The sequence below is a fragment of the Lachnellula hyalina genome (assembly GCF_007821495.1).
Source record: "Lachnellula hyalina strain CBS 185.66 chromosome Unknown contig00162, whole genome shotgun sequence".
Taxonomy (NCBI): Eukaryota; Fungi; Ascomycota; class Leotiomycetes; order Helotiales; family Lachnaceae; genus Lachnellula; species Lachnellula hyalina.
Window position 1 is genome coordinate 19,529 of NW_022157276.1, and position 12,824 is coordinate 32,352.

The 12,824-nt window shown below is 47.1% G+C and overlaps 2 protein-coding genes across 2 annotated transcripts; one reads left to right on the plus strand and one right to left on the minus strand.

Annotated features, from left to right (window-relative positions):
• Nucleotides 1-345: 345 nt before the first annotated feature.
• Nucleotides 346-1,137, minus strand: LHYA1_G008070 (uncharacterized protein; the record flags this gene model as incomplete). The annotated part of the gene is made up of 2 exons (XM_031152991.1): nt 346-1,072; nt 1,103-1,137. 2 exons carry the CDS (start codon nt 1,135-1,137, stop codon nt 346-348), a joined length of 762 nt encoding a protein of 253 aa, XP_031002571.1.
• A 7,343-nt stretch (nt 1,138-8,480) lies between these two features.
• Nucleotides 8,481-9,574, plus strand: RSB1_2 (Sphingoid long-chain base transporter; the record flags this gene model as incomplete). The annotated part of the gene is made up of 2 exons (XM_031152992.1): nt 8,481-8,909; nt 8,984-9,574. The coding sequence occupies 2 exons, from the start codon at nt 8,481-8,483 to the stop codon at nt 9,572-9,574; spliced, it is 1,020 nt and encodes a 339-aa protein (XP_031002570.1).
• Nucleotides 9,575-12,824: the final 3,250 nt, after the last annotated feature.

Sequence of the window (12,824 nt, forward strand, 5' to 3'; positions counted from 1 at the left end):
ATTTTGAAGGGAGACAAGGGTACTGAAGTTCAAGCATTCGTTTCATATATCTCATTCTGTCCTTGTGATGGCCCACAGCCAAACGCCAGATCGGATAAACAGGAAAAGCAGGAAGTCTCGAACCGGAATGTATATGTTTTAGGGTAAGTACACCAGGTTTAACTTCCCGAATAGTCTCTTTTGTTATTTTTTCATTGCTAAACAGCCTTAATCATAAGTAATCCAGCTAGCTAACTTGACCAGTATAGAAAATTTCTCTGGCTCCAAATTCCCTACTGAATTTCAATTTTCAAATCACAGCGACAGCAAAGAAGCGCACACCAGAACTAGACGCGCCTCTCAGGCCTAAGAATCATCAAGATCAGCGTTAAGCACAACGCCAGATGAAGTCCCGTAAACCCTATTCTGAAATACCTCCGCACAATGTCTAATATGCCCCTCATTGTCAAACCTTGCTTCCACAATTATACCAGTTGTCTGGGCACGGAACTGCTTAATCCAATACATATAGCAGTGTACCACATGCCACTCCCAACTAACGTGAAAACGTGCAGCGGGATCATCAGCCAAAGCCATAACTTCGGGCATGCTTAGCTCTTGCGTGTGGTTTCTATCTGCGTAGTATATCCAAGTGCCATTTGGACCGTCTCCGAGGGTCTCAAACTCAGCTGTGAGCTCGGCATCTTGACAGTAAGGCTGCACCCAAGCGGGAGATAAAGAGTCGTATACGCAGCCAATTTCGATTGCTTCGGCGGTAGAGCTACCACAGGCACATGAGCGACGTGGTTCATGGGAAATTGATTCGGTTTTCGAGTCTTGAGGCTCTGGATGCTGGTGGTGAGAGTGTTCAGGTTCGTGGTGGACGGTATTAAAGTGCTTTTGAATGATTTGGGTGATGATATTGAATAACCCCCAGAAAGCAAGTGCGCAAATCAGAATGTTCCTCGCTCTCCTAAGATACCGCCTACTCTTTCCATTTCTCTTGGGTTCTTCAAACTGTCCGAAACCTTGCTCGCTGTCATCTGTATCTTCGGCGGGCAATAGCTTTTCGACTGAATCACTATCGTAATTGCTGTCAGAAATTAAAATCAGGTATGCTCACAAGCCACGGTTGATGTAGTTATACCTCATATACATATTCTCCATACTCGTATCTTGTCTCCGAATATTTGAAGGCTTTTAGGAGGAAGCCTTTCAAGACTGGACAACGAATAGTTACTTTGGAGTATTAGACGTTTGAAGCATCAAGCAAACGTGCAGGATGGAAGCGGGGGACAGGTTCAAGAGGACGTTTCAGCTGGGGGACCTCCACTTACCCCCCTTCAGGAGCCCAACCGCGGAGTTCTTCTCATCTGTTTGAAAGTACCATGGTACGCAATGATCACAACACAACGAGCTATGCAGCCCTCTCCATACTGTATCTGTCGTGCACCGGAGACTTTGCCTGTTCTATGAAGGCGTCGTTAAATGTGTCATCTTGCAGACTTGCACCCTAGTAGGTGTTGGGAGCTGGCTCGACGAAGCTATCCGCTTGACTAAGTCAGTCCAGTGCATGTAATTAGCGAGGTATTGCATTTCGTGGCCAGAACTTGGAGTAGTACGAGACTCGGTCCGAGAGGAACATGCGTCCATGTGACTTAACAACCGGCCAATCGTCTCAGGTTGAGGAGTAAATGTGACATGGAGCGCTACAATTCTTCACCGCGAAGATGCACCTTCGGTTACAATTACTACTAATAAACAGTCAGTAGGTTCTGAGAGACTATTCAACGTCGATTTAACAGCATCCGGCATAGTCGCAAGCCCGATACCCCGCATACATATAAGACACAGTAGCCAAGATCTGGGGATGTAGCACCACGTTACGCAGCATCCGCCATGCCATGTAACATTTGTTAGTTTGTGTAAGCTCGATTGAGTTTATGAGACCAAGAAGTATCATACTCGCCGCTGTTCAACGCTCAATGGCTTATCGTTACCCGAACACATACAGAAAAGCGTTATAGCCCAATGCTCACATTGAGACGTTTGGATGCTCTGAAGCCGCGTTAGAAGCAATCCTTGCATCTTTCAAGATATCGAAAAGGAGACACATGCATAATCATGCCGCCCTAAGGTACCGGTCCAGCCCACCCATAGCCAGGGTTACGAGTTTTATGGATCACCTCGGCTAGACAGGGGTGCTGAAAGAGGCAATTCAAGACAACATGCAATCACAAAGTAACTAGTGAGCTGCGTGTCAACCCACTCGATGCAACAAAAGGTTACAGCTTTATTTCTCAGTGAAGCCATAGTCCACAGGACTGACAGTAATTTCGATTTCGCGAGTCGGTTGGTTGTATCCAAGAGGATACTTGCAAGCAGAGGACGAACAACGACCGGAAGACACAGTAGCCATGTGAGAAAATGATTCAGCCCATCATTGCTCATTTGGAGCGAACGAGACTCCAGAAGACGACAACGACATACTACAACAGATCAAAGCTCGGTCCCAAGGGCACTATTATTCACATATGCATGACAAAATAGTTTGGAAGGTCTTGTTGCCAATGTGTTGAAGCATTGCACTTTTGATGTTGAAACTACCAAGCTGCGATCATGTGCCAGTCACCTTTCAGATCAATCATACCATCATAAAACCAAGGAAAGACTGTCCATCCATCATACCAGCACATCAAGGAATGATACAAAAAGTGGTCCCCTTCGATCATCTGACCCCGGAGGTGACGCAGCACCACAAGTACTTCTGAAGGGAGGTCCTATCCCTCGAGCAATGATCTATGACGGGAGCATCTCTTTGATGTTACATCAATTATTGCGCTCGCTTTTGGATTCTACGGGCCTAGCATTGGTAGCAGCTTCGTCTCGTCGCTCGGCTGTAGTAAACAAAGCACGAAGTTAGTTTCTTCTCCAAACGTTCTCTGGGAGAGACAAGATGTTTTAAGAGGGTGCAGAGAAACTCGAAGATAAATTTTATATCTTACCCCCTGGCTTAGCATTAGTAGCTGCCTCTTTGTCACGTCGCTCACTTGCTGACTACTCAAGGGATTGAATTAGTATGGAATTTCCCGAATTTCTCGAGAAGAGAGTCGGAAAGTTTCAGGCATTTCAAGAGCCCGAATATCATAGGTCAAATATAACGTACGTTCTCGTTGACAGGCACAGCGTTCTACAGGCATTTAGTATGATTCATTCTGGGCATAACTTGGGCCGACAGGATGGAATTGGGAAGCCATAACCGCCACGCGGTCAACAACGCAGAACAAAGAAAGGAGTGCATACCGCGGCAGCGCCTTCAGAAAATGGGCTAGCGTTCAATACTCCACTCTCACTACGCTTGTCATCGGCGTATGAGCGAGCGGCGATAGCATTGTTTGGGATGGGTGCTGGTGCCGAGTTGGCGATGCCGAAGAGGATAGTGGCCAAGGCGATGCTGGTGTTAAAACGCATTTTGGTGTAGAGTAAAGTAGATGGTGGATTTGGTTAGATTGGATTGAAGAGCTTTGATATTTGATATCTTTGACTTTGATACTTGACGGATGATGGTGGTGAGAAACTCGGAACATGAGTATCATCAACAGCTGTTATATAGTCTTCATTCAGTTGAAGCGGAGTGATTTCTTCTCGGGCGTGTTTTCGGCTTTGCGGTGAGTTCGAGGCTTGCATGATCTGATCTGTTCTTTGGCTTTCTCCATCACGAACATTGATTAATTCCGAAGCACTGCATGATGCATTTATTAGTCAAGTCTAGCCAGTCCGTTCTATCATCTCAGAGCTCATCGGTGAAGGCATTCTTGACATATCGTATTTAGCTTCAACAGGTTTTATGCATCGAAACGCATGTAGATTTCACAGAGCACTAGGAGAATAAGCACTAAAGGTTAGGTAGCACAAAGAGGGGAAAGGTGATCAAGAATTTGGTGCTGCTGCTTTACTGCAAGATGCGTAAGTATGTTCTGTAAGCCTTTCTTTTGAAAGATGGTAGAAAAGTTTCATAGGATGGTTACATCTCACCATCGTTGGTATATCGCATGACCAATTCATCTGCAATATGCAAGCCTTCGGATGGGATGATGAGACTCACCCCATTTTATGTTCGTGCCCTACAGACTAGGATGGTCTGTGGTCAGTATGGGCGTTGGGCGTTGGGTAGTATAGGACTTATGAAGGTGAGCGGTACCAAGTTCCGCTTCCCTTATCTATTCAACTTCCACGAAGTAGCTTCAAGACTTCCTCTAAACACATCACAAGGCTAGGAAACATTTCGCAATTTCAAGGAGATCAACGGCAATGAATGGGTGAGTCTATGTCATGAGAATTATTCAGGATAGAGAGTAAAATAAGCAACAGAATCAAATGGTTCAACCGGGCTGCGAATCCAAAACGGGAAGAAGCCCATGAAAGCGACAAGGCCACCTACAGTCTTCTCCGGGAATCGAGCGACGGTAGCCAAAGTTCAGACAGCGAAATTGGCATATCACCTATTCCAAAGACGAAAAGCAATGTCCACCACTATTCGCTCCTGATTTGCAAAGCTATACTTATCGTCTTTGCATTCTTGGGCATCTACTCTGTTGCAAGATCTACTCTGTCCAGGTCTCACGCACACAAGCCCGTCACATGTTCTTGCGGAGGAACTACAGTGGCAGAAGCGCTATCCAGAGGCTGCGTCTTCACTCCGTTAGCACTTGGGTGGCTGCCTCCGCAATGCCTCGATATGGAGCTCTCGGATGAGTTCGACAAGATGGGCCCGCTTCCTGGGGGAGAGTGGCCGTATTGGGGGGATCTTAATGGCACGACGCGTATCACTAGGGAGGAGATGGGCTTACTGGCGGATGTTGGAGGGCTTTTTTACACTACTCAGGAGTGGCATATTATGCATTGCATGTAAGTTGCTTCTTCCTATTAGCATATCATCCTCAGTGAGCGTGGAAGTTCAGTTCTTTGTCTCAGAAACACTCCCTTAGATGTCCTCCATGGCGGAAGATACTGACTCCAGAATCAGGTACACGTGGCGTAAACATTATCGCTCCCAGTTCACTGGGGTTACTGTCGAGAATAGGTCTAACGGAATAGACCATATCCATCACTGTGATGGGATTATGCTGGACCGAACGCCGTTGCAAAAGATCTGGACCATTGCTGGGGTGGAACTCAATGCTGACTTGAGCTAAGCAAGGTCTGTTCAGGGTGCCAGTATCGACTTTTACTATAGAAGAAATGATTGAAGATAGAGGGTGTGAAGTCTAGGCTTGGTGGGCGATGTGGTGATATGAATATGTGTTTTGATATCTCATCCCTGAGGACTTCCACATCATACAAGCATTCCATTTCGCAGATGAACAGTGTGGATTAATGACGACAGCAGTGAATGTTTATTAATCCATGGATCTGTCGCAGTTACAGTAGCTAGTAGCAAAATTTAATGACTACATGACTTATACCACAAATAAGCAAAGAAACAGATTTGTAACAAGAACACGGCTGGCGTAAGATCACGTTTGAAAGCTTTTCATATGATAGGTTCTTAGCCTAAGATGGATATACTAGGTAGGTAGGCAGTATCATACTGCCAATCAATATAACAATGTCATGTCTAAGCGAGAATTCAATGTGAATGCCGGGTTGCTTGCGATCCGCCATAAACAATCCAACTTCAAGATAAGAAACAGACCTGACTTCCTCAATCCCCTCCACTTTCAATTACAACAACATCTTCAATCAACTCATCAACGCAAACATGACACGCCTACAGGACCTCCTCAAGCAGCTCCCGCGTTTGCAGATCAAATTCCCACAAGCCCTCACCGAATTCACTCTCTTCCCGAAGCTACCTGTCGAACTCAGGAGAACAATTTGGGGTATCGCTGCAATGGAACCCAGGTACATCAAGGTCTTCATTTTGGAAGCAAGACGGCGCGACTCGCGCATTGATGGCCAAGTACGATCAGACCCTGATTTCATCATGCTCGATGCTGATTGTTGGAATCTAGTCAATAGCGCCTGCTATCATGAACACGAGCCAAGAGGCGAGATCTGAAGGCAAGAGTTTCTACACGCTTGTCAACGAAAGGTCTCCACAGAGAGGGCCGGACATATTCATATCTTACTACGAAGGAATCGCCACGGTCGTGCCAAGCATGACTTATCTTCGTGTTAAGCCGAGTTACAGCAACAACATATGGATCAACTTTTCCATAGACCAGTTCCTGCTCTCATATATGAGCATCCGAATTCAACGCCACTTGTCATGGGGCGGTTACAACCTTCAAGAAAACGATCTTCGTAAGATGAAGGTCCTCGTAATAGCCGAGGACCCTGAAGAGATTCCAGATGACAGCACGTCTGCTCAATTGATGATCGAGAAACTCCTCTCAATGCCCAACCTCCAGGAATGTGTATTGGTTATGAAAGATTGGTTCTTTTATGAAACCTTCGAGGATCACTTTGAACTTCAGAAAGCGGGTGAGGATATCGCCCAGAGCAACGCCATTTTCAAGAAGCGAAAGGGGCTTTCTTATCACTTCAAAGTCAAATGGCAGACAAAGTTCTCTCCTCTCCTTATCCACAACCTTTTTTCGCATGAAACTCAGCGCAAGGGAATTGCAATGGGCTAAGAGCCGCGAAAACAAGTATTTTGTGTCGAGAGGCGGATTTTCCCGCAATTCAGTTAAGTATGAAGTTTTATAGTATATATGATAAACTAGATAAGATAGCTGTGGTTGTGCAGACTTTTTCTATACCCGTCTACCCCTTTGCCGCCAGAACTACTGCTTTTTCCACCCTCAGTCACTGACTTTATACTTAGAACCACGAAACATCTCTTCCCCTCGGAGGCGTGCGACAGCCATCTGTTTGAGTCCTCAGGCATACTTGCAACAGATCTTTTTTCGCCAGCATAGCCCCAGAATCACTGCATGATAAAAATACCCTGAGACCCAGGGGAGGCTGTGCCTTGCAATACCAGAACACGTTACTACAACCTTCACCCCCCCACCCCATACGCGAGACAGAGAACAAAGTAATAGATAGGTAGAATTGGTTGCCAATGCGAACAGAGCGCAATTGTCCTGACCTTGAAGACCGATAGAATGGACTCACAAATGAATGAGTTGGTAGATACCTTCAACAACTTAGTCGAATGGTCATTGGTCGGCCACCTGGAGAGAGATAGTAGTACGGGTACTTTGCGCGGAATAGTCACATTGATCCCCCACAGCGATATTGAGTATGGAAACAACAAGCAAATGAACACTTTACTCTGGCTTTTCACTAATTCTTGTTTTTGACGTTCTTCATCCATTATTCGCCCCCTCACTTCGGTACCGCAACATCGCTTAAGCCCCTGAATGTGGCAGGCGCTACCCAGGCCAGGCCAGGCACTACCTACCGAGTAACACCTAGTCAGTTGTTCCTTCTTTGCAGGGCAGGTTGTTGGAAGAAATATCCGAAACAGCAAACAATCCATTCCTCTCACCTCTCAAGCGCAAGAAGCAGTTTCAAGCAGTCTCGAAGAGTAGTATTTTCCTTCAAAAATCTATGTGCTCAAATTCCTACTCCATAAGAGGAATTCTGTCTTAGCGAAGCCTTCCTTCGCACGTGCGTGAATACGCAAAGCAATGTTTTATACGAGTATCCAATTAAAACTGTCTCGATGCGAGCCCCCACTGCTGACGCAAACAAACCTCCGAGCCTAGAACGCAGCTCGGTTAGGAGCCGGTGGTTGCATCGCCGCGCCGCATCTTTGAAAGAAAGAAACGAAGAAAGGCTGACTACGACACCCACATATTGCTCATCCTTTCCTTCAAGGAGGCTGAAAAGTAGGTAGTATTCGTACTTGGAAGTATATCTTTCTCGACTTCGGATCGGGATGATCTTCTGGGGGTTGGAATAACTCGGAATGTATTTAGATTCCAAGAAGCCGACAATAGATGACCAAACGTACAGAAATTGATGATTAGGTAAGCTTCTACGGCCCGGAATTGCGAAAGTTGGGGACGGGATGATAATGAGCAGGGTCCTAAAACAGCCTAGTCTCGGATGAAACAGAGGCCGGTTCTTCATCTCGTCAAATCACATCGTCATACAGTCCTCGAGTCGTCCCGCTGCGGGTCGTCGTATGACGATACGATACCAGTGGTAAGAAGATGCGGCAGGCATGCTGCAGGCAAAATGAAGAATTGAACGATGCTCACGCCGCACAGTATGTAAGTCGTTTGCTGTGCCTGCCTGCTGTTGAATCTGTTCTCATAACCGCGCCTCTCCTCTTTTCTTACAAAGTCTTACAAAGAAAAAGTAAAATCATCTACAGTACCGCATTCTTTAGTTCCAGTTGGAAGTCCAAACACCAAAAGAGATCTCTCTCTGAGTGAGAGCAAAAAGGACCCCTGCTGTTGACCTGCTGTATCTGCTGTATCTGCTGTTTATATCCTCTCTTCCACTTCCTCAAAGACTGCGACAGTCTATAATCAACCGCAAAGATGGCGTCCCTGATCCACGAGTTGGTTGCGCGAAGAACCAAAGACCAATTCGCAGCCTGCACCCTCGACACATGTCCGATCAGTAGTTCCTACTACTTCTACCGCGTCTCGCTCGCCGCCAACGCGACCTTCCTGGCGCTCTTCGCCATCTCCTTTATCGGTTTCGCCGTCACGTTTGCGCTCACCAGGCGCGCACTGGCCTTCACAGTCGCTATGTTGATTGGAGTGATATTGGAAGTCATAGGCTACGTGGGACGCATAGAAAGCAACAAGAACCAGTGGCAGGAGAATGGTTTCCTGATGCAGATCGTGTGCTTGACTATCGCGCCTGCGTTCTTGGCAGGTGGCATATACTTGTGCTTGAGAAGAATCGTCTATGCGTTTGGGCCTGAGAACTCGAGGATTAGCCCGGAAGCATACACCCGGATCGTAAGCGCATTTACTTTTACGCTTGTTCCCTCTCACTCTCTAGACGAGAATTAATGGCTAATGTGGAACCATAGTTTATTCCATGCGATCTTGTTTCCCTGCTACTGCAAGCTGCTGGTGGCGGTCTCGCCTCCGCCGAATCGCACTCAAACAAATCCCCTGACACGGGCGATAATATAATGGTAGCTGGTCTTGCCTTCCAAGTCTTGACCCTCCTTATATTCATGGTCCTCTGTGTCGACTTTGCCATCCGCACTCGGCGCCGCTACAAGTCCATGGGAGAATCCGCCTTTGACCAAAACCCTCTCTACGTTTCATTGCGAGGCAGCTGGCGATTCAAGGGATTCATTGCTGCACTCACGCTCGCTACCATTTGTATATTCTGGCGAAGTGTGTACAGAGTCGCGGAATTGGGTGAAGGGTGGACGGGCAACTTGATCCGACGCCAGTGGTTATTCGTTGGATTTGAGGGCGTCATGGTTATTGTAGCCTGCTTTGCGTTGAACCTATTCAACCCTGCGTTTTCTTTCAAGGAGGCGATGAATGGGCTTGGCGGGCTCGGAAGTAAGAAGAGAATAGCGAAGCAGGAGAACCAGGAGAAGGCGGTTAGTGGGAGTAATAGCGATGTTGAAGCTGTACCGCAGGCTAAGACGGTTGGTATTTAGGTATTGGGTTTTTGGGAGGAGTTTTTAAATAGGAGACTAAATAACTTTTAAAGTACGGCTAGATAGATATATAAATAATACACCATTGAATTGACGTGACTGTTCAAGCGAGCACAAGTATTGTCTTATTCACATCTATTCTCATTGGTGTTCTTCATATCTTTCGTAGTAGTCATCAAAAGATAATCCTCTGGATGCAGGGCGGTGGTTGGGAAGGGGAGGCGCATCGACTTGATAGTAAAATCGATTACTCCTCTCCTCAACAATCATCATATCTTGTTACAATATAAGATAGAGCTTGACCAGAGCCATAAAATACGCAATACGGTATTGTATTGGTGTGTTAATTCTCTACGCTGGGAGGATGTATGATACCGCCTTGCCGCTATCCAGAATGAAGCAATCTACACATAGAAGAATTGCCAGTGGTCGTAAGTCCTCAGAACACCCCCTTCCCCCCACCTCTTCATACCACACCCCTGGGGTGGTAGGTTTAAAAATACGATTGACTATTGTCGGGATATGAATAGTCATGATTACATGACCATCAAGGACTAAGCGAACGAGGCATAACCTGGTGAACCTCTTCGCAGCAGATCCATCATCCATCATCTAAGGATCTGCATCATACCAAATACAAGTCAAGACTATAGCAACCAATATGCAGTAGAAGCGATCATTCCTGTGTTACCAATATATCCTTTGCCACGTCAAATCAAACGTCATTCACAAGGTAATTTACATGGAATAACTGCAAACCTTGAAACCCTACCTCCTCCACTTTGTTCAAGCGCTCGCTCCTTCTGCAGAAATCACACACTGCATGCGCTCTTCTTCACAAACCAGCTTGCTATTATTTGCTTGAAAGGCTTCTTTCATTTTAACTTGATTTTGATGTGTGTCTATTTCACAAACCAGCTTGCTTGAAATGAAGGATTTTCTTGAGTCTTGAGTTAGTCACAATGATACCGTATGAAGCCACTTATTCATTGGGAGGATTGAAAGAAAGCATGGAAGATTCTACTTCTCTCAAACTAGTGCGAGACGAGACGTCAAATTTAAGCAAGCAATCGTGACCTGCTTGCGTATAGCTTCATGCATACTGTAGCAATCTTGCATGCAAACATGTCTACGAGTTTCCAGAAAGAGAAAGGCAAATGTCCTACTCAGCCATAGTTTCCTATATCAGAGCTGTCGGACACCTCCTGCAACATCATCTTTTCCCAGGAGCATCTGCTGAGCAAGAATCTCCCTGCATTCGTTGACCTGACTCTTTTGAACCTGAACATCCATCAAGCGATACGTTCATCCTTTTCACACCCCTTCGAGACACTGATGAAGATGTCGGCCAACAACAAAAGCGAATCAAGCAGCAATGCAAAGTCAGCTCAGAATCCCCCGTCAAATGCTGCCACCGTCGTAGTCCCTAAAAGCGAAGCGGTTTCCAATTTCAAGCCCACAGTCATCGGCATCTACGGCATCCAGGGTAGCGGAAAGTCCTATTTACTAAACGAGCTGAAGCGCGAGCTCGGAGAAGAGAAATTCGCGTATCACGACGGCGCTGTGATGATCACGGAGCTTGTGGAGGGCGGTTTCGACGCTTTCAAAGCGATGAACGCAGAGGGTAAGGAGCGCGAGCGGAAGCATGCCATTGAGACGATTGGAAAGCTGGCGGCCAAGGATGGGAAAGTGGCGATCGTGGCTGGGCATTTGATGTTCTGGTCCGAAGGCAAGGATGCGGGGAATGTGGTGTGAACGGAGGAGGATTCGAAAACCTATTCGCATGTAGTGTTCTTGGACGTTCCGGCCGAGCTCGAGCATCGACGCCGGGAAAAGGATATGGAGGTTCGTCATACTGGCGCTCGCCCCGTTGAGTCGGTCGAGCATTTGCGGAAGTGGTAGGATGCGGAGAAGGAGCAGTTGCGCGAGCTCTGCCCTAAGCATGACATCTTGTTCACGGCCGTATCAGACAATGCCAGCTCTCCGAGGTTGTTGGGGAGTGTCTTGCCGCTGTTGAGAGATTTCCAGCTGCATAACGAGAAGCTCAATCTGTCTAGGGCCGAGAGTAGACTGGATGAAGCTTTTCTTGCTGGCCAAGGTAAGCTGGAAACGATGTTAGTCTTGGATGCCGACAAAACTCTTTCGGCGGCGGATACTGACTCGATGTTTTGGAAGAGGACGTCTAGCTCTTTCCAATCGGAGGGTAATGAAGATCCGTTACAGACGTTATTCAGCGGCCCGCTTGGATACAGCTACAACGCTTTTCGTCAAGCTACTCTGCTTTATGAAGAGGCGGTCAACGATCAGGAGTTTGAGGCTCTGTGCCAGGAAGTTGCTTCGGCGGTGGTCATGTATCCTGAATTTGTGTCCTTGTTGCGACAGACGGCAAAGCAAGATCATATTGGAGCTGTGATCGTCACCTGCGGATTACGTCAAGTCTGGGAGATTGTTCTGGAGAGAAATGGTCTGTCCCAGGCAGTGAGAGTCATTGCGGCGGACGTGTTACCGACGGTTTTGTTGTTACAGATGTAGTGAAAGCTGCCTTGGTTACTCGTCTGAAGGATGTTCACCAAGTGTATGTCCGAGCCTTTGGAGACGGACCACTTAACCTGAAGATGTTGGGAAAAGCGAATGAAGCTATCGTCGTCGTTGGTGATGAGGGAATTAGAAGTGTTTCCATGGAGAAGAAGTTACAGGATGCCATCGATAATGAGGGTCTTCATGCACGTCAAGCTGTGCTACCCAGCACTGCTTCACCACGCTTGGATGTTGGCAAGCTTCGCCTAGTCAATCTCACGGAGCAAAGCTTTCTCGACACTGTCTTACGTCGTCACACCCCGCGAGCTACCATTCGAACATTCGCTGCAACGAACAAGGGTGCCGAAAAGGTACTTACGGCACAGAGCCGCGATGCAACATTCGCTGGTCCAGCCTTGAGGGGAGTCCACCAGCGGATCGGACAGTATCTAGCTGCTGAATTCCTGACCGATGTCATTGGTGTCGATACCTACAATATCTTGCACGTCCAAGGCCATATGACGGACGGCCATCGACTTCTCCACGAGGAAAAGACGACTATCGTGACGCTCATGCGAGGCGGAGAGCCCTTGGCGCTCGGAGTCAACGATGTATTCCCACTTGCCATGTTCGTCCACGCCAACAAACCAGCCGACGTCAAGCTTCTTCATTTGGAAAAACAGCACACTCTTGTATTGGTAGATTCGGTCATCAACAGTGGGAAGACGATAGC